The sequence below is a fragment of the Falco peregrinus genome, chromosome 8 (genome assembly GCF_023634155.1).
Source record: "Falco peregrinus isolate bFalPer1 chromosome 8, bFalPer1.pri, whole genome shotgun sequence".
Lineage (NCBI taxonomy): Eukaryota > Metazoa > Chordata > Aves > Falconiformes > Falconidae > Falco > Falco peregrinus.
Window position 1 is genome coordinate 6,410,362 of NC_073728.1, and position 27,192 is coordinate 6,437,553.

Below are 27,192 nucleotides of genomic sequence, written 5' to 3' on the forward strand. Positions count from 1 at the left end.
TCAGAAGCTAAATCGGGACCCTTCGCTGAGTTAGCAGCTCTTAAGATCGTGAAACAGGAAAATGCAGCTGACTTGAGCGAAAGCGTGCCTGAGCTCTTGGCAAAGTACAGGCAAAGGAGCAAAGTCTCCCACAGACAAAAGCACTTTGAAGAAAGTGCAGAAAATCCTTTAACTCCCTAGCCTACCTTACATGCTTGGACCAGTGGGAGCTCGAGCCCAGTAGCCTCCCCGCTATTTCCTGAGGTCTGTCAGTCTGTCCGTCACAGTGAAGCCCGCAAATTCCCTACACACACCCCATGTTTTTGAACCTCTTTGCCAAAATCTGAGAAGTTACGTTAAACCCAGCTCTGCTGTTTTCCATGATAACAAGTTGGAAATGCTTCCCATCTGTGCAAAGGGCGCATTAGTCTGAAAGTCTTTAGGTAGTTTATCCCTGTTTGATGCTTTTATATCAAAGTTGATTTCCGTAGACCTCAGTGCTGATGAATGTGGATAATGAGGGATAGCAAGTACTACCGTGGCTGTGGCTGCTTGTTTGGTTTTGTTTTTTTTTTTTTTTTTTGTGTTGCAGCCTAGTTTCTCTTCTCTTATCCCCTGAAAGCTATTCTTAGTAAGTGGTTGTTGGTTTTTTTTGAATTACGTGAGTGAATAATCAGTATTTCATTCACTGTCCTTACATATGCTTAAATATAGTATTAACATAATCTTCTTATATGCTTTTCCTGCTGCTGCTCCTGAGTTCATGAAGGAACCAGGTTCACTAGTAACAAGATGTATGAATGAACATGCCTGGAAGTAAAATATTTCTTTTGGGCTTTGTCTTGTATTTATTGCCAGCATGATAATTTCTTTGTATTTTTGGAAGATGGCGTCATTCTTCATGCATATAAGTTCTTGTACCATGCCGTCCCCATTTTTTTTATTTTGTGCTGTCAAGAGTAATTTTTCTGTGTAGAAATTCCTTAGTCTGTGAAAAGGGGCGGGGGGGGGGGGGGAGGCAGGGGGGTGTCCTGCTTTGAGAGTAAAACGACAGTCTGGTGGCAAGCTTCCTATTCTCCCTTTTAGGCCGCTTGGTCGACTTGAAAAGACCAGGGGGGTGATTGACACCTGTCAGTCTCTTCGTGCCGGGGCTGTGCACGGCTCCCCTGGGGTGTGAAGCCGCGCTGAGGCGGGGGGCGAGGGAGCGCGGCGGGAAGGCAGGCCCGCAGCCCGCTCCCCTCACGGCCGTGGGCGGCTGTGGGTGCCCGCGCCCGCCGGGCTGGCGGGAAGGAGGGAGCTCTCCGTGGTGCCGAGCGGGGCCGAGCGCTGCGCGCCGCGGGCTGGCCGTTCCTTCCCCGAAGCGCGGGCGGTCGTGCGGCCCCTGAAGGAAGCGGGTCACCTGCAGAGAGGCTCGGCCCGCCCTGCTGGTTTTGGTGTGTTCTAGCGTTGGCTCTGCCGCACGGGAGCAGATCTGGTGCCCTGCTTTGGACGTAGGTTGCCAAAGGTACCAGGTTTGGACCTGGTCTGCCAAAGGTACGAAGCCCGTGTGGTGGCTGTGTTCAGCAGATCTGCTCGCTGCAGTGCTGACAGCATCAGCACGCTAGGAATATGAACTTTGAACGTTAGGCCATGGTCACGAATCCTGGAGATGGAGTAAACGTAATATAACATAAATAAATATAGCTAGTGTTCCTTTAACTCTGTATGTTTTTTCGCAGACGCCCTCCTTCTCCCGTCACTGCATTTCACATCATGGCAGCTGGCTTTTTCTTGTAGCCCAGGTAATACTCAACACTGTTCGGCAGTATTTCCAACTCTGCTGTTCATCTCCCATTTCCTTTGGCCTCCTCGTGCGTTTTTCTTAGGCAAAACTGCCTGCTTTTCGTGTTGGGTTCAGTCTGGTTCAGCAGTTAGCGGGGGAGATCTCAGTCGAAGGTGAGCCATGACACTCCTGAGGCGGGTTTTGCCAGCCCAGTTGTGAACACACGCGACTTCTCTCAGCATCAGTGGTGTCCTTGCTGGCTCTTTCAGCATAAGCCTACTTCAAGTTCAGAGTTGTCCTTTGTCCTGCTTTCCATCTGTTCTTCCCTCGGCAGGACCTTCAAGAGGCTTACTTTAAAAGAAAGTTGGCTTTCCAGTCTTAAGCAAGCTTCCCTAACAGCTGCAGGAACATTTTCTAAGTAGCTGCTCTTGATTACTTTAAGTGAATGTGGAAGAGACTAGAAACACAACATTTGATTCTTGCAATAAAAGCTCCATTGAGGAATATGGCTATCGACTGTTACTCTCTTGCCAGAGTGTCACCTGATCTATAGGACAGCTTGGATGAAGCAGGCTGTTTTGAATCCTAAAGAAAAAAAAAAAGCCAATATTTTGAAGGTCATAGCTTTTGTAGAACGGTGGTAGAAAGTAGGGAAAGGAATTTTTCTCCTGATAGCTTTCAGTGCAGCATAGTTCCTCAACGTTAGCCAAGGTTTTGGCTTTGGTATTTGTGCTTCTTCCTGGATTGCATACCTTGCTGCCTTCTAGTGGTTTCTTGCCTAGGTTCGGTACGTTGCTGTACTCTCAATGGGACATAAATTGTGAAACGAGCATATTACCCAGGACAGGATAGTCCCCTTGCCTGGGAAGAGGTAAGAAGCACTAACACTGTCCATTTAGCTGCAGGTTTGCTCTGATCAGGAGACCCAAAAGAACAACTAGACAGTGGACTGTTCTGATAAAAAGTGAGTGAATTGTTTAAAATTTAATATTGCGCTGCCACTGTAAAGTATTTGCTACTCTTGCTGTTGACCTGTAACTATCATCTTGTGTAAGTCTTAACTATACCCATAACCAGCTCTTTGCTTGTAGAGTGTAGCCCGGGGAAGGGTGATGATGATGGTTCTGAGACCTGTATAGGTCTTTCTGATGTGGAGGTGTGGTGGCTGTCCTGTGAAACAGGGAAACAGCATAACCCTCTGAGCGGTCTGAAAACAGCAAACCCCCCTAGATGTCCAGAAATCTAGGAAAGTGAGTATAAAAGTATATTTTTACGTCTACTGGTACTTAAAATGCATACAAACTTCTCTTGCTCCAGCACTTTGCTGGACTTCAGGTGTATTTTGTCCTGGAAGCACTGGTAGTGAATACTACTTCAGTGTGTGCACGGTGGGATGGTTTTGAATAAGAGACTTTTGGATCTGTTAGGAGGCTGCTGGCATCCTTATTGGAGGTTTTCATCTCACAGAGCTAAACTCAAGGTTTCTTGTGCCGTGCATGTTCACACTGCTTAGGTTATTCTTCAGAGAACAGCTAACTCGCTGTATTTATGAATCAGTAGCTTCTTTACTTCACAGAAAATGTTTGGGGTATATGCATACATATGAAATACATGCATATGTATATTTTTTTATATTCAATACTTTGTCCAGAATAAAAATTTCAGTCTAAAAATAATTCAGATACAGGAAAAGGTCACTAAAGTAGGTGCATAATCTAAATTCCAGTCAATAACATGGTTTCTTCAAAAATGAACTGATGTTCCCTTTGCTTCGGTGGCTGAGATTGCTTAGGTAGTCTTGATTGCATTAAATGGCTCTTTCACTCTGCAGCTCTGTTGTAGTGAACCTGAAGCAAGTTTTATGTCTTGAGTTATTTGCTCCCCTTTGTCGGTGTGCCAAGGGGAACGGGGAATTTCCACCCCGTTGCAGGTGCAGATACAGCACAGTCTGTACAGAAGCAGTGCTTGTCCCTCTGTTAATCTCTTGCTGTTTTAAAATTCTTTGGGACCTATGATGGGGTAAATCCTTAGACCTCATGTGCGTGTTGATGGATGTGTGGGAAGCAGCAGAGATGGAGGAGGGATGTGGTGGCAGTACAGGTGTGTGTGTGCCCTGTAAGGCTGTGAGGTGGGGAGGATGGCAGTCACATCCCGTACCACAGCAGGCAGCTTGCATGGCATCGCAGTGCTGTGGTTTTGGCTGGAGTGGAAATGCAACCAAAAAGGGGGAAAAGGAGATATGGCTCTGGTTTCCAGCAGAATCACAGGGAGGTGTCCCTTGTCCCCAGGTGAAGGCTGGCTTCCCTCAGCTTTTCCATCTTTCCTTCCATGGGCAGCAGTAGATGGGGCTTGGGGCTAGCTGGCAGCTGGGTGCCACTCAGCTGCTGCCCTCCCACAGCAGATGTGGGAGGCTGGCAGCTCTCTCCTCCTCTTGGGGCCACCTGGAAATGCTTTCTGAAAGGCTAAAGAAAAACGAATGTGCTTGCAGCTAGGCCAGTGTAGTGCTTGCTCTTCCATCACTTGCAGCGTGTATCAGTTCTGCCTGAAAAGCATCGATTATTTCTTTCCTTCATACAAAAAGCCTCATTTGGTTCTGTACAGCACTTCCTTCCAGGACATATAATTACTTCCTTTTTTTTCCTTTCCCCCCCTTGTACTTGGCACAGGCATACTCTGATTTGTTCTGTTAGACTGAGCAGCTTTTGGGAGACTTCCCTCAAACTCCCTGTGCTGTGTATCACCCTGTAGTCCTTCCCCATTTGCTTACTGCTTTGAAATAACACCAATTTGCAAGAGATGGCAAAGATGGAAAGGGTGCTGTATGCAATTTTGCCATGCCTCATGCAATGACAAATTCCTGATATAAGTAATTCTTTTGTATTGGTAAAGTTTCCCCAACAAAATGTACCCTCTGGCAGGACTCTGTCCTCTTTTTAAGCCCTCTCATTCTGGAAGTCGCCATCATCTCTGCGGAGAAGTTAATTATTATGGTGTTCTATCAAATACTCTATTGATTTATTTTTATTGATATGAGTGGTATTAACTCCTAACTCTCACTTCCCCATCTGCCTGATGATGGTGACTATTATGAAAGATGTGTGTTTTCTTGAGAGGGACGCTGGCAAAAGCCATTTGAAAGCCTGTATGCCTGTTTCTAACCATTGCTTCACTGATGCACTAGCAAACTGGTAATACACAGCTGGACCGCTGGGGTCCCATGGGGTGTGTGGTCCTCTCTGAAGCTTCTCCTTCTGTTGCTCAGCAAGGCCTTCTTTTAGGCCAGTCTTACTCAACAGTTGGCTCAACTAATACAGAGAGGAATATATTGTCATTCAAAGTGTGGGGGTTTTTTTCTTCTGAAACCGATTTTTGCATCTTCCACCATAAATACTTCTCCAGCTTTCCCAGTTATCACAGTTATAAGGCTGTATTGCTTAGGAATCAGTCAAGCATTTTTGTGGGTTCAAAATTAAGTCCCATCACAGCAAACAGCAGTGTAGACCATACACTTGCTAGCGAATGTGGCTATTGACAGCAGCACACATGAAAGTAGGCACAGTAGTACTGAATTACAGGAACCAATGTGGGAACAACAAAAAAAACCCCGACCAAGATGTTGTAATTATGCCAAATTGTATTAAAACCAATATCTGAACCTCAATACATTTAACTGAAATACCGTTTCTTTTACCCATTTAAGTCTTAGATTTGATTAACTCATGGGGTTAAAAAAACACAGCACATATTTTTGTCCCTTTTTTTTAAGATTGAAATTTCTTCACCCCTCCTTTCTAACATGACTACTAGTAGCTGTTACTACTGTAGTACAGTTTTGTGAGCAACTACCATTTAGGTAACACTAACCTCCTGCTTTCAAGGAAAACTAATGAACTTGGAAAGGACTCTTGTCTATAAATGTGCAAAGGGTGGAGAAACCACCCCCCCTCAAAAAAAAAATATGGAAGAGGGCAGCTTTTGGCATAAGAACCAAGAGATTAGCTAGCTAGGAACTGATTTACAGTGGAAAATGACATTTGCTGTGACCTGTGGTAGTTAAGTCAGATAAGTGGTATTTTCTCTGTTAATCAAGGGGAGAGTCAGCCTCCGAGTTCCCATGAGGTTATAAGAGACTTGTGCTTAGGAGAAGCAAATCACTCAGTTCTGGAGAAAAACTCACCTTCATGTCCTGCCTTTTCATTGTTTTGATTTTGGGGATCATTTGGTTCCTGTATTCAGGGATTTTGCTGAATGTTGTAGACAAAACCTGCAAGCCATGAGTTGTAACTTCAAGTTCAGCATTTGCTGAGCTCTACATTCAATCTTAAATGCCTTATTTTATGTTTCCCTCTGTTTTTGCTGGATTGACCTGAATATTGGTAGTTTGAAATATAAACCAGACTTGGTTTCACCGGGAAGGGAAAAGCACAACCTGATGGTTAAGGGTACCGCATCACCACATCTGCCAACTTAGTAAGTGCCCACTGAGCACCTGCCCAGCTGTGGCTGCACTGAGAGCTACAGCAGGTCAAGATGTGGGGAAACTCCTGGTGCAGCAGCAGGCGTTGCAGCTGGGTAAAGCTGAGCCAGTTGGGATGCTCCTGGAATAAAGCACAAGCAGTATGGGAATCCCCACGCTCTGGGAAGACAAGTGGTGCTGGGAATTTGCTTAACAGCCCACAAACACAGGGCAAGACGGGTTTTTGGGTGTGAGTTGGTGGAAGTGTTTTATATTTCACATGAACCAGTGAAGGGAATCATTTTAGCTCACTGCAATTTGAACATCTGTGTTTCTATTCAAGTTTACAGTCCTTTAACCGATCTTTTTCAACCCTAGTGTTTAAATATTTTTTTTATAGAACTTCTCAAACACACAAAAGCGAAGAAAGAATTTGCTGTGTATCTGGAACTTTCATCACTGACTGATCAATTCGTCTCCTCTTTGTTTTGCTAGGAGGTTCTTTGGGGCCACTTTGTATAGTTTAGTTAGTAGATAAAGTAGGCATAAATATTTCTGCTCTCCTTAGCTTCATTTCCTTTGGCTATCAGGAGCAACTTTTAATACTCAGCAGGAGATGTTATATTATCTGAAAAGGTATTTATCAAATTTTATTGGAACTCAAAAAGACTAATGAAAATGGGCGTATGAGTTACCTACTGACAGCTCAGCCTATGGGGGTAATGCATCAAAATTGTCTTCTGTAGTCTTGAGTCACCGCCTTGATACACTCACAAGTTTTGGTCCAGTTGCCCTCAGCTGTGGTTTCTGCTCAAGAATCACAACATACAAGACTTTTCAGACCGTTTTCTGTATGCAAGTAATACAAGCCAAGGGTCTGTCCTGGACATGCCATCCTGACCTGTGCCCAGGTCATGCCAGCACCCTTCCTCTCTCTCGCTTTCCTGCTCTATCCAAACCCTATGGGGTGTTTCCCCTGCTGGTCTTGTCAAACTTGGGGATGTATTACAATTTCTTGAGTAAGAAGGTGGTAAGTACCGTTTCTGCACAACGTGGCTGTAAAATGTCTAATGTTCTGTGATGGCAAACACTCTGCCCACACACCAGAGTGGTGATGGAAGTCAGATTTTACACCATAAGTGTGGTTGGTGGTTGTGTTTTGTTGGGTTTTTTTTTTTTTTTAACATACAGAAATTTAATATTGAATAACATAAGGAACTACTCTGGAAGGGAGAGTTTGAGTTGGTCTTGTGTTAGAGAGATCCCCAATAGCCAGCTGCAGCTGCCAAGTTCTGAGGAATGCTTCCAGAAACTCAGAAGACTGGGAGTCAAACCCTTTTAAAAGTTAGCTTGACGTTCTTCAAATCTACTCATATTTGTAGTGGGGGAAAGCAGAAATGTGATTTTAGAAGTGAAAGGTAATACTTTCATATTCTTGCAAGTCCAGCAGCTGGTTCTTCCAGAAACATTACAGTGATGAGATGCACACACAAAAATCCTGGAAGCCACCACCATGGAAATGCAGTCTGTTGACGAGATTTGAGTTAAACATGGAATGCTTCAAGTTCAGCTTGCTGAGGCTGCTGCTGTGCGTGCTCCCTGCATGCTGTGATGGTCTGAGAGCAGTCCTCTGGGGGAAGAAAACTCAATTTAAGATGTAGGCACTGGATCGCTGTTTTTTTAGTTCCCTGCTGCATTGAGGCAGCTTGCGGATCCCTCTTTCCTCGTGGCAGTGTGAGGGCCACTGTCTGTCTGCAGGCAGGTCAGAGTCCTCACTTGTGGTCCAGACCCAAGGTTGGGCTGTGAAAACAACTGCAGCTGGACTGGGATGCTGCGGGAGAGTGGTGTGTGCTGGTATGTGGGTGATCCTGTGTGCAAGAGAAGGGCAAAAGTTATGGCTCTGCACAGCCTTTGGCTATTAGCTTTGGCCACTCTTCACCTTCCCAGCTCCCTTGGAGCTTAGCCCCTGTCCTGTGCATGCATTGCCCTCCCGCAGTCCAGTCTCCAGCTCTGCCCGGAGTAGAGAATGGGTATATATGCATAAGTAGGGAAGCAGCAAGAAAACAACTGACCTGGAAGCGTGATTTCCAGCTAATCACGCCCCAATCCTTTGTTCGGGAAAGCAGCGTGATTCAGGTTTCTTCCATGGTCTTTTAACTTCCCTGTGCATGGAGTTCCTGTAATATGCAAGTTAAAGCCAAAGAATTAAAGAGCTCTGAAACCCTCCCACGTTAAATGCATAACATTTATTTAAAAAAATAATAATAAAGCATGTACCAGCAGTGATCACAACCTGTCTGCTTGAGTAAGGCAATTGCTGGGATGGCAGAGTACTTGCTGCTGCTGTTGGGTGCCCTGGCTTCTGGTACACATGTGCAATCCCCGGATTTTTGTTTCCCTGGTTTAGTTTGTGTTTCCTGGCTTTTTGTGCACAGTGGATGCAGTTTCGTGCTGTTTCTCCTGGTGGGGGAAGCTGTTGGCAAGCTGCAGGCTGATGGGGAATAGTTAGTATTGTAATTCCTATCAAAGGCTAAGCCCAAAACGTGCACAAACCATACCTGTGTTAAGCCCTGTTTCCAGCCAGTTATGGCTTTTATCTTGGTGTACTCTCTTTACTGGAGTTGCAGCACCCTCTTCTGCTGCTTTATCTTCATATAGGTACTATAAACAGCAATCAAGTTGCCTTCTAATCTTCTCACTGATAAAATTAATGAAATTCATTGGCTGGGCTGTGTAAGATTTTTTTCCTGCAGTCATTTGTGCGTGTTGCTATGCCTGTGCCCCTTGGATCTTGTTGATAGGAAGGGGTGTTTTAATCTCCTTCATGTCACTTGTCCTCTGTCAAGTGCAGATAGGTAATCCTAGTCTCACTCAGTGCTCTGCTTTTAAATCCAGCAATAAATCACATTTGTTCTTCAGGCTGCAGAAGTGGTCTAAGAGTTTCTAGCGAGGTGTATCTCATTACCAGGTGCTGCTTGGCGTGGACATCTTCCTTCTATGTTTGCTAATCACCAGTTTGTTTCCCAACTCTGTCAGCAGCTGCTTGTTACACCAGGAGGCTGGAGATGGCTGACAGCAGCGGTTTGCTTTTCTGCCTGGCAGCAACTCAGCCATCCTGTCCTGCATTTAAAAGTAGAAGTCTGTCAATCAGGCATGTTGTTTTGGCTGAAGCAGTAAACTTTATTTAAGGACTGTGGGGAGTGACTTCCCATGGTAAAGACTAGAGAAGATATTCATATATTGGTAATGCAGGACATAATCTCATGGTTTTGAACACTGCTAAACTGAGTGATAATTAGTTTGCGTCTTTTTACTGAACATTGATTTCTGAGGCATTTTTCTGAAGTCTAATGTTGAGGTACAAAATGCTCATGTGCATCTTACCTTTGCCCTAGGGAGGAAATAACAACGAAAATAATCAGCCTGCTAAGCAGAAACCCCCAGTTGCTCACTGTAGCCAAGACAGCAGCTTTCAGCAGCTTGCTTGGTTGGTGCAGTAACATCCAGGTCTTAGTGGAGCATCTTCCAGTGTCAGAATTGATTCGGTGCCGCTGGGATGGGTGGGTTGTCCTGTCCTGGCTGGTCCTCTAACCTAAATTCTCATCCACAGCCTGTCTGTAGTCCAGACTAATCTTTCACTTGTAGCTGTTGTCTAAAAAGTACTGATATGGAGCAGAGAAATTACTTTCAATTGATTTCTTAAATTCCTTTGTCTTTCAAAAGTTGCTGCTTAGTCTCAAGATTGCATTATTTTACTGTTTCGATTTGACTAATATTTAAAACACCTAAATGAGTAATGTAGATGTTTAAACATTAGCTGTAGTGAAATCATGAACAACAAGATTAAAGCCTAGATTCCTGTGAAGACTTTAATGGTATTATTGCTCATGTGAATAATCCCTGTGGTTTCAGTCGCGTTCTCTTCTAAGGTAACTGCTCTTATACATGGGATGTCATGATCTTGTAGAGGGGAAGTGTGGCACTAAAATCTTTGATTTTGAATTTCAGTGTTGAAATTTTATATTGAGGCTTTAGGCTGTCACAAATACCAGTACATCAACACATTGTTAACAACATTTTTTCAAATGTAGGGGATCCCCAAATTAGAAATCAGAAATGAAGGGTTCATGCTGATATTATGTGAATATGTGAAACCATTTTTGCTGAGAGAATGTTTGAAAAAATAATTTATGTCTGTATTTGTTCCTGAACAAGTTTGAATATTTGAGTGTTCCAGAATAAGTGATTGATGTAATCTTACTTCATACCTGCAGCAAAAGCAGTAATAGCTTGGATATTACTTCATGGAGTAGCATACTTTTTTTTCCTGTGGATACTAACCTGATTCCTGTTGCTTAATAGCTGTTGAATTTTCATAGCCTTTGAAGTGTCAGTGAACTTTGTTTCAGCATCTTACAAACAGATACTTTATAAACAAAAGTTCAAAACGAGTTTGTTTTATGCCAAGGGAAGGAGATACGTTTGACAGCTTTGTGTTGTGTATAAACTGCAGTTACTGCTTTTTCCAAGTGCAGCATGTATGTCCTTTTTCCCTAAACTTCTTTTTTTTACGATGATGATTGGTTGCTAATCTTCCTAACTTATTTTAGAATTTAAAATGAGCGGTTCAAAAGGGATATAGGGGTTGTGGTTTGGATTTGGGCTATTATTTCGCTAATTCAGTCTGATAAATCAAGGTAGGTACCATCATAGATGCCAAATTGTTTCTCCATATTTGGACAGAAAAACTATTTCCAGAGGAAAACTCAGTTCTATAGTTGCACTGTTGAACTGAGTTCATAGTTTACGGCAGAGACTCATCCCCTTTGTGTATGAAAAGATGTTATGTCTTCTATTGCAAGTTAATGCTATAGTTTTTGGGGGTCAGGAGCAAAATCTGGTATGAAGGCATCTCTTCCCCATGTTCCCTGGGAGAATGGGAGAAGAGGAAGAGTGGGACCAAAGCCTTGGTAGCTGTTCATGGCTGGCCTCAACCTGGAGAGGCACCCTTCTCTTTGGAACTGGTGGTGGCAGTTGGAAATGGGAGATTCCTAGTTGAAGGAGAAGATGATGGTATAGAAGAAAACTTAGAGAGACGAAATCTAGGAATTAAGTACAACCAAACAAAAAATTGCAACCTGCTGCATTTGCTTTGCAGCTGGAGCACATTGGCATCACTTGTGTCCCAGCAGAGGAATGGGTGGATAGTTCAGGCTGGAGTAAAGGTCACCTTAATTTGGGGTCGAGAGGCTGAAGCAAGTCTATTTTCATTAAAATAACTAGCTCTTCTGGTGCTTAGGGAGGGTGTAAATCAGTTAGCAAAAGCTGTGGCTGTGTCTGCCTGCAAAACGCAACATCTTTTGAGTTTCATGTTTGACCTGTCTGTGAAATGTCTTGACACAGCCTGCGTAAGGATGTGAACAGAGCAAAAATGAGCTGAGCAGTGCAGTTAGCTTTCCACCTCTAAGCAGTGCTATTTCCTGGGCCAGTGGTAAAAATGGAAGGGCAGAGGATGCTGGATTTAACATACATGCGGTTTTTATCGTGTGGACTTGTGCAGTTGAGATGCCTCAGCAGCTTACCTGTGTTTTTCAACACCAGAAAAGTAAAATATGTAGGAAAGCAAATGTGTAAAGATTGGAAGTAGTGGCTTTTGTCCTGTCCACATGGCTGGTGATTAGTGCCTCCAGAGAGCTGCCTTGTGGGTTTGCTGATTCTTGCAGGTCTGTGTCTCAAGGAGGGGGTCTCCTGTCCCTTGTAGGGTGAGTGTTTTGGAGGTCTCTGTGATTGGCCATTCTTTTTTCCCCAACACATTACAGAACTGAATCGATGCCTCTAACATCCTCCAAATTTAAAATACCAGAGGGGAACATGGACACATTTGTGTGTGCACCCAGCACAAGGGTGCCTGCTCTCCTTGATTCCTCCACTGGTGTCACGTCTGGGACCTGGGGTTGTAGCTCCCCGTGGAGGAGCCTGGACAGGGTGTCCCATCCTCTGACCCTGTAACGTGGGTCCCTGCCTGGTGGCATGCCTCTGCTCCTCTGCGCTGGAGGAGATGGGCCTGGGATGGGCTGATGTCTCCTGGGATGGGGCAGGGTGTTGTTTGGGCAAGGTGGCAGTGATAGCTGTAGAGTTGGAGTCAGGCGAGCCCCACCACCTGCTCAGCCAGGAAGGCCTTCGTTGCCTTCAAGGAAGGAGATCTTCATTGCTAAAGGAGAGCCCTGAAATCTTTCTCCTTTCTCAAATATTTTAGGACTATTTGTTGGCCAATGAAGACCTCAAAATTTTAGCTGGAGGCACTTCTCGGGGCCTTTCTTCTAAGGAAGTTTCAAAGGGCCAGCAGATTACCTCTGAGAAATTAGAGATGCCGTTTCATACATGCGAGATGCAGTCTGTGTAATGAAGTTAGTTATCAAATGTCTGCTTCAGTTTTTGTTGCCTTGAAACATTTTCAGTTGATCTTTAAAAAGTTAGTATTTTCAGAAAGTCTCAAATGTCCAGCATGGTGTGTTCTTCAAATGGGTTTCAAGTATCCTTTGTGGCCCTGGGAGAAACCATGTTGGGTGTGTTTCCAAATTTTTTGGGGGAAATAAACTCGCTAGTCATTTTCAGAATGAAGCTGTTCAGAAGTCGCTTGATTTCTATTTGCTTTGCTTTTTAGTTGTTATTCCAGCCACGTAATGAAAAACTCTTCTCAGGCTTGCATTTGAAGTCTTTATTTTACTCCTGTCTGTGGCAGGAGGAAAAATCTGTATTAAAATAACAATCATTAGTTCCACGAGGGAAGCAAATGACTACAAGGCAACATGCGCATCTGTCTTTGGGGCCTATTTCATGACACTGTTTAGGGACTAAGAATTGGCTTACTGATTTACTGGGAAGTAATGATGTGGAGATGCTGTGGGGAGGTGCTGAGCTCCTAGAGGAGCCCCTGCTGGCAGGCAAACACTAGTCTTCCTGCAAAAGGTGATGCGGAAGCATGTTACGGCTTGAGCAAGCCCTGAAGTATCCATCTGCCACCTGGCAGAGCCTGGTGGGATGTGCTGGAGATCAGAATTTTGTTCCTGGTGTTTATAACATAGTGGTATTTCCCGACCTTTCCCATTTAGCTTCTTTACTGTTTTATGGTGTAACAAGTCTTTTGTTTTCTTTTTTCTTCCACCTGTCTTTACTGCTCATGGTCCTTCAGCAGCGAAGCTGGCTTTGTCAGCCCATGCATGCTGGCGGAGGGGATCAGGGCTGGACCATGGGCTCTGGGCTGGAGGCTGGTCACAAGGGCCTTTTCTTCTGCTGACAGCCGTGCAGGAGCCACAAAACCTCGGGACAGAGGGATCCTCTGCTGAGCAAATGCCCTCGGAGCCCTGAGTAGTTGTCTGCACACAAAACCCCAGCCTGCCACAAAACCCCAGCACGAATGGTGTGGCATGCCCAGTTGGATTAAATTTAAAAAAAAAAAAAACCCCCAAAAACCCCCAACAACAAAAAACTGTGTTTTTTTAAAGAAAAAGTTAAAATAAGCATGTTTTCTTGGTGTTAAACAGATGAGTGTAGCATCTTAGGTGTGGGCAAAGGTGCTGCGGTGATGGATGGCCGTGCCCTATGGAAGCAGCACCCAGCCCTGTCTGGGCAAGCTGGAAGCACCCATCCTGCCTGCCCACCCTGCCAGCTCCACTTGCCTCCTTCAGTATGGACTTGGACTGCTGCAGTTTGCTAGCTAGAAGTCTAAGGGTTAGAAAATAAACGTTTGTATTTACACTGTAAGTACGGTTTTAAGGAGTACTGTGAAACTGTTCCTTATGCGTCGTGCCTGTGGGCTGATTCTTACCCTGTAAAACAGTCTGCAGCTGTCAATATGTAAGGATTCTTTTGTACTTGATGGTAAACTTACTAAGTTCCAAGTCTCATGAACTGTATGTGTTTAACTTGTTTGAAACTCGGGGAATTACCAACTGGGGTAATACGGTGTATATAAGGAATACATTTCCTAAAACAACTCAAGGTTATACTAATGTTAAAACTTAGTTAAAAACTACTAGCAGTGTCTCAGGATTAATTATAACTTTAAAGCAATGCTTATATAGAAAGAGAATTATCAAAAACTCCTTTAAAAAATACCTTTTTTTTGGTGGATGTTGCCACAAATATGGGAATTTCACGTCATGCACAGTTTGTAGCTCATATTTCAAGAGTTTGGAAGAATTTTTGTTGTGGATGTGGGGCTACTACGTTGAGAAAATTTTAAAGGAAATGGTAAATTATCATGTTGTAAATACTGTATCCCCATTTGGTGGGCTTGAGTATAGTCCTTTGCATGTGGGAAGTTGACGTCAACTGAAACTGCATTGAACTTTCTAGGCATTTTACTACTTCATGTCAAGACAAATGTATAACTGGCATATTTTTCTGGATTATTAGAAAATGGCACCATGAGGCATTGGGAAATTGAAATGTCTTTGAAAAAAACCAAGATTACATTAATGCAGTCTTCTAATATATGGACTTGTCGTGGTGTCAGATCCCTTCTTGTGTAACTTGACCAAAACCACCAGTTTGTAATGTCCATAGCTGTGCTGTGCATGCCGTATAACTTAAATTTAATGTAAGTTTTTGTAGGCTGCCAGCACCCTCTTGTGGGCAGTGTAACAGCAGAGAATTTTTGTCTTCAAGGTGCAAATATCACAATACTTTACAGGTACAGGCAGTGTCTCCACTCTGATCATCTGCTGGACTGTGTGTGTTTGCAGAATGTAGCCACTTGACTGTAACACTCTATCGCTTTGGAAATAGCTTCTGTGATTTACTGAACCGTTTAGAATACTGTATCTTCACATTGATAAAGTCATATAAATATTTTCTTATAACTACAAGGTTATCTTTAAAAATAAATCCCATCTGTTCCTGATCGAGCAGCTGTGCAGCTTACATGTATTCATGGAAATAAAAGAAAATTTCTTGCAGCATTAGTCCTTCCCATTATCCTGTATCCTTCTTATCCTACATCTGCCATTTCTTTCCCACTCCACTGCTAATAGAGGGATTTTCCAGTTTTTCAGGCACTTCAGGAGAATGCAAGCTGATGCCAGTAGTATCAAGAAACTGGTGTTTGAAAAGGGGGTTGTGCTGTGAGATGGTTTTTATATAGGTTAAAATAAACCGCTAAAAATAAAATTTAAGATCTAAATTTAAAAAAAAAAATTCCAACAAGATGACAAGTTCAGATTTGCTTTCAGGGTAACAGCATTTTGCTTGGCTGTGATAACACAGAAGTTGATTTTAGTTTTAAGCCATTATTGGCCAAATTTTTTGCTGACCCTTTCTGCTAGAAGATGCAGAGATTGCAGATTAGGTTCTGCTAAATAGCTGCTTGTACCTCTGGGATGTTTCTCATGGCCTCAAGTACTAAGCATCTTCAGTCTTGATTTATTTTTTTTTTAATTTATTTTCGTTTCCAATCAGGAATGTCCAGAATTGTTTCTCCCCCTCCCTTTTCCGGGGTTACAAGGGAGTTGGCTCTGTGACTGTGTATATGCAGTATGTACTATTTATTCTTACAGAATCAGAAATTTGTCCCTTTTAAGGTCAGGACTTGCTATTTGTAATGCACTTGAATCTGTAAAAGAAAGAATACTAACTGTGTTTCCTCTTTTTACAGGTTGCAGAGTTGGCATGTATCTCCAATAATTAAAAAGGTAAGCACACCATTTTTGCAAATGCATAGTGAGATTCTTTGTTTTCTGATTGATGCATTCAGATCATAACTTGGAGGAGAAAATTAATCTTAATGTATTTAAAGAGTTACTTAAAACTTTATTATTTTATATTTAACATTTATGTTTGTACACTAAATCCCTTCAAAGATACTAGATTGTTACAGTTTGAAAATAGAGAAAATATTGTTCAGAAATATCTAACTATATCAAGTCAATATATGTGTTACAAAAAACTACTTACCCTTCTGACTTAAAATTTGTATCCAATCCATATGAATAAAATAAATATGCAAGGCTGGGATCTAGGACTTTTCAGTTTGCTGAATGGTTGAGTTGAGCTTGATAACTGATTGTGGTGGGAAAGGAGGAAATGTATCCAGTTTATAAGTCTCCTAACACCAAACATCACCCTACCTGCATGACTCTTATATATTTTTTTCTTTTTATAAAATATTTTCAAGGTGTTTGAAATTTTTTTAACCTCCTTTAAAACTATTTTAGATTTTTCTTCCAATTACCTGTTATTTTCCTTAGCACCAGCTGGGTAGCTGCATCTATTATCTTTTAAGTAATATTGAAAATACTGATGTTACTTATTGGGAGATCTAGGCTGCTCTGTTTTCTTCTCTGAACGTTTACCACTTTTTCCTTGGAATCACATCTTAAGTACATTTCTGACAGTCATGGGTATTTGAGGACCTTTCAGAAATAACGTATGTTAAAAATTGTATGTTCAGTCCTCAAAGTAAGCCAGTAAGAAGGATACAGACAAAGGATAAAAAACTTCTTAATAAATATACGTTCCAAAATAGTTTACTGTAGAATAAATTTGTAAACATTGCAAGTGATTTCTAATTTGGATCTGGGCTCTAGACTTCCTTGGTCAAGGGGTGCAATAGATGCAAAATCAATTATTTCTGTAGTGTAACAGTAGGTGGCGCTGTTGGAGCGGATTTAACCACCGGGGGAGTCGAACTGCAAGCTGAGGCATATGGTACCAGAGCTCTTGGGGTGCCTGGTGTGCAGCCAGCAGCTTTGTGTTTTGAGATTCGCTGTGCTGAGCAAATGCTCAGGCTGTAATTAGCCTATACAAATTCTAGCGTTGCTGCTAATTTATATTCATTCTTGTTGCAGTACACAAAACTCAAAGGAAAACTGCTGTTGGCCTGTAATGCCATCGTCGTGCTTGAAAAATACATGAATAGCATGTGGGAGAGAAAAACCCCAATCACTGAAAGCACTTACAAAATACAGCGTGCAGCTACTTCTTCAAAGACTATATAAAGTAAGCTGGTAATAGTGGCCAAATCTATAAGTACATGAGATTTGCAAGGATGTTTTTGGTACCTAGAGTTTTTTGTGTAATACATTAAGTAAAAAGGTAGTAGTGAGTTTCTAGAGTGTTCTGTGATAAGGCTCTTTCTCCTTTCCCCAGCAGCTTTCCAACTTACCTGATCTGAAGTGAGTCTGGTGGGTATCTACAGATATGATAGATTATTCCTATGAGTTTTGTGAAGAGCGCCGGGTGAAGGACACACTTCATAAGTGCTGTGTCTGGCAGAAGGGCAGCCCCATGGCCTTGAGCTGCCTGGTGCTGGGGAACCTGGATGGGAAGGGGCTGCAGATGCTACAGGTTCAGGGTCTCCAGGTTGAAGTGATAAAGACTTAGCCAGAAACCCTATCTATCACAAGCCATAAATCCACAGAAGCCTAAGCTGCCCATGTTCTTGTGATCTAGGTGGTAGAGGGGAGAACTGAGAAGCTACTGAACTTTTCCATCAGTCTCACTGAGTAGCCCCGGGCCTCACTTAAGTTAGTTTACCTCTGGGGTTTTGATGGAGGACACCTCAGTTGTTTGGTGTCTCTGCATTCCTAATTCAGTGATGCACGTGAGATGGAAGTATTCAAGATGTGTAGGTACATAACCAGATTTCCCCTGGGAATTGTTTCTTTTTTTGGAGAGAAGGCAGTCCGGTTTCATTGTGATACCTTGGTGTGTGTTAAACCTGTGAAATACAAAATGTTATGGGATTTACTGCTTCCATTGTACACATTAAAGCTGAATGCCATGTTTTTGTTCTGGTGTGTCGCATTTGTCACCTTTCACTCAGCTTTTAGCCTGCTTTGTTCTAGTCACGCAGGGTTTGCAGTATTTTTACAGATATTAAATATTCTCTTACATATTACAGATTGTGTATTTTTTTATTTTCTAAAATGGTTGTTAATGTGCCGACTGCAAGTGACTGCAGTAGGTCGCTAAGTTTCTCTCCCAAGCATACTCTGTACATTCCTTAGCCAGTAATCAGATTTAAGAGACCGTTTTTTCTCTGTTGAAAGCTGTCATCCTTCAAGCTAAAATTATCTCAGATCTTCTTCCTCATTCTCATACCCCAGAGCCACTTTGCCTTGGGGAGCAGCTCAGTAGAGTAGGAGCTGCTTTGGAGAGGAGAGCTGCAGGGGTGACCCAGAGGAGTCTTTTTTTGTTTGCCTTTTTTTTTTTTTTTTCTCTTTACACCAAGTCCTGTGAATGAAATCTCTGACAAGTGAGGGTAGATAAATTAATTGTTGAAGACAAAATCCATTTTGAACTTTCAATACCTAATGCAGCAACTCCTCCCTGAAAGGGAAGGAGAAATACACATTGTTATGTACATCTTTCTTGCCTGTGGTGAGAACAAGGTGGTGAAGGTTTCAACAGCTGGAGGAATTACAGCAAAGAGCTCAGTATTTTCACAGGCTGCTTCTTCCTTTTTACAAAGTGTGCTGTTTGCTCGAAGGAGCAAAATTAATTCCCATTCTCTTGGGGAGTATTTTTTCCCTTTTTCTCTCTGTGTATCAATGGTACTTTTCCTTCAGGGCCATGTAGATGTAGATAACTCACCCTCCTTGTCCTTTCCCCATCACGCACAGCTGAATGTGGATTGAAATGTCAGACTTGGCCTGAAACTGTTAATTAGCAAGGCGCAGAACTGCTGACTTCAGTCTTGAATTAGGTCTGCTCAGTTGGGAAAGTGCTCTGCCAACACATAGCCAGTGCCCATGCCGAGGCTGGAGCTGTGGGCTTCACTGGGGTTTCCTTGATGTCTGCCTAATCCTGCCATGACTGCGTAGATCCGTCGGGATGTAGCATTGCAGGGCCTGATGTCAGACTAGCACCACTTTTAAATGAAGCTATTTCTGGTTTCCATGAGGGGAGAAATGTTGCTTTGTTAATACAGAGCATGGTCTGTGAACCCAAGTGGGGCAGTATTTAGTAAGGGAATAAGAGATGCTGGAAGCATAAGAAAACACCTTACCTTGTGTCTGCTGCAAAGGAAGATCCGATTTTATTTCCCCAGGGAAGACTGATTTGGGGAGTTGGTCTTAGATGACATTGGGAGTCATTGCCTCCTGGGCTTCTTGGTGGCGGTGAACACGTGGTAGAATTGATGGCTTGTTCTGCTGTGGCAAGTTCTTTTTAAATCATGTAAACAGAGCACAAATGGTCCTGTTGGCATTTCTTCATCCTTAGTGAAATAATGTCAACAGATGCTGAAGTAGAACTTGAGCTTCTCTGAAGCAGGCAAGTTTGCAGCTCTTGGCACTTAGGCTTCCTGCAGAAATAATTTCAGTCAACAAGTTAACTCAGTCTCTGAAGCTTTCCATCACGGACTGGAGATGAAAAAGCTGATACCTGGCACCTGGAGAACAAGTGCTAGCCGAGGGAACAGGAGGTGGAGAGGCAGGGTTCCTTGTTAGCAGGACAGCCGAGTCCCAGTGGTGAGTTTGAGTATGCTGGCTTTGGTTAGTGAAGTACTGCTAATGTAAGATGCCAGTGGCAACGTTTTTCCAAAAATGCCAGCCTGGCTAGTTGTCAAAATATGATGGTCCATGTAAGTCATCTACCAGAGTTTATCCACGCTTGATCATGTGCTGTCTTCAAAAGAGCCAAGGTGTACTAAGAAATGAAGGTCTAAGAGCAGGTGGAGGTGACTTGTCAGAGAAGTCTCCTTACTTTAGTAACACACTGAAGAAACTTGTATGGGCCTTGCACCTGCAGACATTCCCTGCTGGAAGATGTTTTTTGTCCTGTGAGGTTTAATCTGCAGGCAGGATTAAAGCACAGCTGTAACACCCGGTCTGTGCTGCTGATCCATAGGTTGTACTGGATCCACAGGATGAACATGTGTTTGGTTGGTTGCTCAAATCAGGGAAACAGGATAATATCACATTATCCCATAACATCATGTGTTGCTTTTGTGGTTACAAAAAGGTTGGAAAATGCTACAGTTAATGTTGACATTGGGAAGTTTCTCAGTCAGACCCGACATACAAACCCTCATATGGAAAATGTGCAACTATAACATTGCTGTTTGAGATTTGCATATTTGTGTATTCCTGCTTCTCACAAATATATTCTGTGCATTTCTAGGCAGCGTATGAAATACATACCTAAGAACATGAGACACAATTATAAAAGATGCTGAAGGTATCTTAATTTCATGTACTAGGATGTATAAACATTTCCTTGCTCATGCCTCTCCTTGTTTCTAAGACACATATAAGGCTGAAGCAACACCAAAGACTTGCCCTCCTTTTTTAATAACAAAATAAAAATAAATTTGCCTTTCCACACCCAATAGTGAGGATGTCTTTGATACTGTCCTTCCTTGCCCCTTTCACTTACCAAAGGGTTAATTGTCACATGTGCCTCTTGCGGTGGGTAGGGATGAGCTGCAGCATTTGTTCATCTTTGTTCATCGGACTGTGCATCAGCGCATCCTGCGGTTTGAGGAACGGGCCTCAGCTGGGTGAAGAGAGCGTGAGGCAGCGCAGGGGTAACCCTCCTTTCAGGAATACACCGCTGCCTCCTGAGGAGGGGGTGAAGGGGGTGCAGCAGAGCAGGCTGCAAGTGGTGGACTGTAGGTGTGTGCATGGCATCTCTTCTAGCTGTGGCTCTCAGCATGGGGACCCTCTTCAGTGTGGTCCAGCGGCGCTGTAAGCGGAGGAGGAAGAAACGATCGGAGCGGAAAGGTAGTGTTTTAATTGCTGTGTGCTTGAAACAAAGTACTGGGGGGAGGAGTCATAAACGTGGAAGTTTTCAGATGAGGTCTGAAGCTTCGTTGTTAAGTGGAACTTCAGTGTTTTCAGTTTGAATTTGTAAGAAATCTTTAAGAAATATTTTGAATAGGATCCTTCAGCATCTCCCAGTGTTTTATTTCACTTAACTTTCAAAGTTTGAAAGGAGACTACTTTTTAACAAATACGAAACGTCTTTAAAACTGCAGCTTTCTGACTTTTACTCTCTTCTTATATGAGACTTCTGTCTGTCACATTATGCTTTTTGCATAGATGCCATTCTCTGTTAACATAAAACATTGGGTAGCCGATAAATTTTCCTTTCAAGATACCTTGTTTTTCCTTAACAATGAGGATAAACTAAGAGAGCTGTAAAGAGTCCTTCACAACTTTTTTGTGTGCAGTGAATACACAGAATATTCAAACAAAAGAAATGAAAGTTCTCTTTGTCTTTGTACTCAGGTAATGCTTACTTGCTATAGCCAACATTTAGTTAAAAGTCTTTCAACTAGCCTCTTGGGGAAATAAAAGCAAACACTGCTGTGTTGGGTAGTACATTTTTAAGTATGCATGGTGTTCTTCCAACCTTTGGAAGTACTCTATGGGAAGTGGAGACTTCAAAACCAGGAGAAGGTTAAAAGTGAAAATATACTACTTTTTCATGACTCCATTTAAATTAGCATACATTTAGGTGTTGTTTTCCTGTTTGATATGCCTGGCATGTAATGCATTTAGAAAAGGAAAGTTTTTTGCAGTACTGCTTGTAGTCTAAATGTTACAGGGTGTGCTGCTATGCAGAATCACTTGGCTTTGGCGAGCATCATCAGCTAAACAGATGGACTTTGAAAGCAAAAATCCCCTCTACTACACCAGCATAGTACAGTTGAAACCTGATTTTATTTTAGCAGTGTACCTGAGAGAAAATAGTTCATGCAGCCAAGGAGCTGGCTTTCTCCACAGTCTTATTCCACATGTAACATGCTGCACATACACTGGTCTGAATCAGTTAACTAATATTTATGCCAGTTTATAAATCTCTGAGCAGCAGTTAAGCTTTTTCCTTTATTCTTACAAAATAATTTTTTTATCTAGTGCTCTCAGAAAGTGTTCCTTTAGTTGCGCCAATATCTCAGAGCAGGTTTTTAGGAAAAAAAAATTGAGGTTTTACTCACACCTGCTGTCCGAGGCAAATGTGTAGCTTCAGTGGAGTCCTTCTGGGAGCTGTCCTTGCTCAGATGCCACTGATGTTTACCCAGCCTCGATGCTGAAGCAGTGCAGGGACTTAGTGCCCGTAGGACCTGAGAGGTTTCTGGACATCTGTTGCTAAATGGATTATTTACAGGCAGCAAATGAGTTTATTACTGCAGTTTTGTTGCATTATGAAAGCTGCTTGAATAAAAGTTTGGAAGGTCAAAGAAGTCAAAAATGCTGTTCCTTCTTCAAAGTGAAATGATAACTGAGTTATTAATGATTTCAGAAGTAACCAAGCATGCCTTGGCAAGAGAGGAAGCTCTGTTCTGTAGTGAGCAGCCTGGGTTCAGAGTCCTTTTTCTGAAAAAAATCTATCCCCAGTTTCTGAAAGCATATGTGGGTCCTCTTTTATATGGAAGGGCTTTTAAAATTTTTTTGTTACCTAATCCTGTAGCTCTGGAAGCCAGATAGAAAAAAAAAAATAATTTAAAAATCCATGGACTACAGTGGGAGCAAGTTTGGAAGATTAGTCTCCCATTTAATATATGTACAGTAAGTGCTGAGAAGTTCATTCTCTCTGCCCCAGCTAAGTACTGTCTCCTACACATTATACATACTGTTTGAATATTGTTTGCTAGGAAAAGTAGAAGTTATTTGGACTTCGTTAGTAAGTATATGTAACTCATTCTCTTCAAAGTATTTTTGACTTTAAAGGGGGTGGGTGTTAGAAGTTAGTTGTTCTTGCTGTAGTGATGTGCTTGGAATAGCGGAATTGTAGTGAAAAGTACACAGCTTCCCACCGGGGGTGCTCTGAGAGAGACTTCAAGTGTACTTTACTCCTTAATTTAGGTGTCAAAGTAAAATCCTAGCCTTTGTAGGACGGTTTTAGAGTAGGGTCAAGTTGGGTCAGTCCAGATCAGTTGAGCGGTTGTTTATCAAGCAAAGGGAGGAATCTGTGGATGCTTGTGTGGAGTCCATGAACCAAGAATCTGTATCCGTTAGTATACTAAAGTATTATATATATGTTAGTAGTTCTTTTTCTAGCTCTTCCCTGCCTGGGAAGATGGTGTGTACACAGCTTTGTATGCAGTGGGAATGCGCATTGTTGAGTTGAACTGGAGCAATGGGATCATGTAGGTGGCACAATCCAACCTGATATGCTGTCCTGAACCCTTTCCACTTCATGCAGGGCAAGTTTCAGTGCCTGCAGCACAACATCTAGGGGACCAAAGCACAGGGAAGCGCAGGCTTACTCACCTGGGGTCTGTGCTATGTGACTTCTGTGAAAGAGAAGGTCAGCGAGGAGAGCAACACAGGAGCAATCCGCTGTTGCAGTCCTGGATGCTGGAGGAAAGTGCCAAGCACTGCTAACTTCACTGAAGTGTATCTTTTTATAAGGAAAGGATTGGGGAAAAAGGTGGCCATTCAGTATAGACTGAGAATATGTTTAGCCAAACACTTAAACGCATATAGTTAAACCTTAAAAGGATACAAATGCTTCATTAGAAAATGTGGACAGACAGCTTAGTGTCATTTGGCTACATTATTTATTACTCTAGCATTGTATCTCTTACGTGCTTTACAGCTCCTCTGTCAACTGTCCTTCTTCCTGGCTGTTTATCTTTATTGATGCTTCCAAAATCTGTTTAGCACACTTAAATTACAAAAAGAAAAAAAAAAGAAAGAGAAATTAGCATAAATTTCAGTTTTTTACAAACTTCAGTAATGCCACCAACAGTTTACATTAATTTATACAAATATTTATGCAACTGGAGTTCCTGTTTACCTATGCTTTTAACAGAGAGGAGCTTTCTTTTCCATTGCTTTGGGCTGGAGGGACAGGATGCTCAGCTGTGGGGATGCGGGGCTGAGCCCACAATGATAACCCAGCTCCTCAGGAGGGTTTACTCCTGGTGTGGCAGTGTGAGGCCGCTGTACAGTGTTTCTCACTTCTGGCTTGGCTTGGGCAGCTCGATGATCACCTCCATAGTAATTCAAGCAGGAATTGTCCAAGTTTTTTGTCCTTGAGCACGCAGTGGTGATGCAGGAGTAACTGGAGCCAGTTTGATGTGCTAAATAAGGTGACAATTATTTACAAGTCCTGTTGATTACAGTCAACTAATTTCCTTTTGTTACAGGGGAGTTGTGCTGATGCTATATAATGCAAATGTGGCATTACAGTAAAATGTTTCGCTAGCAGCTCTAGTACTTCAGTAAGAACATTGGTTAGTTGGGGTTTTGTTTGCCTTTTTTTTTCTGGAAGGAGGATAAAGTCTCTTTATACTGGGCTTCCAAAATAGTCACCAAGGCTAAAACAGAAGGAAAAATTAAGCCAGGTCTGAGCCTAACTAGCAAAGCATCAAGACTTGTGTTTAGAGTCAACAGCTGAATAAAGACTTATTTTAGTAAATACTTACGGTTTAAACAACATCTGAGTAACAGCACAGATCAAGGTGGTTGCTGTACTAGCTGCCCGGCTTGTGCTGCAGGCTTGGCTTGCTTTCCTGCTCTCTCTCCAACTTCGGACAGCAGCAAATGTGAGTTTTGAAAACTGGGTGTGTTACAACAGTGGTGATGCTCCATCTGGGCTGTGAGCAATGAACACTGCTGGGCATCACGCTTCTGAGGGCAGTACATCAAAAGGAGAGCTAACCTCTTCCTATTTTTCTTCTAATTCAGGCTTGAACCGGATACTTGCATCAGCTGTCACTCTCCCAAGATCTCTCTGCCCAGGCACAGTGATAATTGCACTTGCCTCTGGTCACAGCTAAAAATTTCCGAGCCACCTGCTCACGGTTTCGATCTTTATTCAGTTATGTGTATGTGGTATGGACTTTTTAAAATTGATGTGAAGCTACCTGTGGTCTTTAAGAATACCTCAACTGCCTCAAGTCTTTAAAGTATGTTATTGCCTTGGGAATGTTTTATTTTACTGTTTCATATGCATTGAAATAAATACATCTGAAAAGAATCTACTCAAAAAAGAAAATTATTTTTTTAACAACCTTCCCAGTCCTTTCATTATTGAACTAATTTATTTTCAAGGAAAATTTATCCTGAACTGATACTCACAAGCTTGGAAAACATAACATCTTTTGGAATACAGTACTTTTAGAAGCATCTCACCTTTTTTCAAACGTATTTGAAATACTTGCTTTTTAAACAATGAATATTCAATTAATAGTTAAAAAAATTATTAGTTATCACTTTAATTTTTTGGTCTTTGCTAATCAGTCCAAGGAAAGGTGTATTAAATCTTCACACTTGCTTCAGTCGCAGGTTTTAAAACCCCAAATGTGGTTAGTAAGCACATAAACTATATGTGATGTACTGTGTCCACGCATACAATATGTGGTACTGGCAGGGGTAGTTTGAAAACAAGCCAACATCCTTTTCCTGACTTCAGCACGGTGTACAACAGTCTGGAGACACTATGGAGATGTTGGAGTTTAATTCTGTTTCCAAAATGCTTTTGTCCGTGCTTGGTTGTCATGAAATATGCATCATCAACAATGAAATAAAATACCGGTGCTTTCATGATAATGCATAAAACTTGTTTTTTGTAGCTCATAAAAAAAAAAAAAAGGTCACCTTTCATAGAGACGATTTTTTATACTTTTTTGGCACAGCTGGATTTTAAAGATCTGTTGACTGTTGTATCTGAGCTGTGTATCTACACAGAATAATTGTTGCTGCTTCTGTTACTGTAGAGAAATGTTTCCTCTTAACTGCTACACATAACTGTGCATAATATTGTCCATGATATACATAATAGATAACCTGGCTGGTGGTAATATTGGTATGCCAAGATTTTATAGCCTTATTGATAGTACAGAGCTAATTAGGATTGGAATCAGGCATTCCCTATGGTAATAGGAAAGTAAATTTAAGCAGCTTTTATAGAACAAATAAAAGTAGCCTGTTTAGCAAATGTTCTGCTTGAATTCTTATCTCTTCAAGGAAAGAAGGCTTATGTGATTTACATGATCCTCTCCCCTCCGTCCATCTGCTTTAGTGAGGACAGTGACCAGGTGCAAGAAAGATGCCCAAGCTGACGCTGCCACAGTGGAAGCATGGCATGCTTTGTCGTTAAAAATTGATGAGCCACGTGTTCCCAGGCCTTCTGGGGAGCTGGATCAGACTGGCGTGTGATCCTGGCCTGATGGCAGCCTGCCTTGAGCTGTTGCATTTTTGCAGGGGGCCTGGCTGGCAGCAGAGGTCTTCTGGAATGTGTTGTGCTCATGTTCAGAGTGCGCACTTAGGACAACGTCTCATATTTTCTGAAGTGGTGTCTTTTTTCCAAAATCTGTTGCTTCCCAGCTGGGACTAGGGAAATCTCAACAGCTCAGTGTCTGTGGCTTTTCATTTGTGTAGCACTCCCAACAAAAAACAAAGTAAGATGCCTGGGCGTGCTGTCCTCCTTTCCTCCCGCTGCACCCCCAGGCACGCACATCCTACGTGAAAGCAGTTGTCTCCAAGCTGTAGGCGTTTCTTCTGACTTTCTCTGGAAAATAACTCTTTTCCCTTCCCAGTTCTTTCACTCATCCTTCATCAGTAAGTTTTTCGTTGGTTATTGCTGACACTTGTTTGCATCAATGCCAAGTACGCATTGCTGCTCTGGCCCCTGGCGACAGTGGGTCTAGGGACAGGCTGTACGGCAAGAAAAGCAGTAAAAAAAAATACTTGCCAATGTTAAATAATACACACATTTGCAATTTCTTGTTCAGCATAACACACTAGCATAGCAACACAATCACCTGCAGTGAAAAGGCTGGTAATTCTTTCAGTATTAAGCAGTAGAGGCAGCTCAGTTGCCTCTTTCAGCACAGCAGGATGTATTTCAGTGTATGGATAAAATCCAGAGGCTGTTGAAGTTGGAAAGAAAGGGAACTCTGATCAGTTCCCACTTGGACGTTTGAAAGGCTTTTTTGACTCCTAAACTCTTATATAGACAAAGAGTGATTGAGGTGACTTCTTTGTTTTACTCTGTGTAGTAAAACCCATCAGTTTATGGCAACTTTAGGTACTGGTTT

At 42.3% G+C, this 27,192-nt stretch overlaps 1 protein-coding gene across 3 annotated transcripts in view; it reads left to right on the plus strand.

The window, feature by feature from the left end:
* Positions 1–27,192, plus strand: part of ADARB1 (adenosine deaminase RNA specific B1) — an 88,003-nt gene that overhangs the window by 8,298 nt on the left and 52,513 nt on the right. Inside the window, exons 2-3 of one of the 3 annotated variants that reach the window (XM_055812928.1) lie at positions 15,853–15,889; positions 17,045–17,195. Coding sequence is in view for 1 of the 3 variants with exons in the window: in XM_055812930.1 (XP_055668905.1) it covers positions 20,824–20,923 (100 nt within the window). In the remaining 2 variants the exon portion in view is untranslated. Of the gene's footprint in view, positions 1–15,852; positions 15,890–17,044; positions 17,196–20,566; positions 20,924–27,192 lie in introns of those variants that run through there. The other 2 variants (XM_055812929.1, XM_055812930.1) reach the window with 2 other exon arrangements.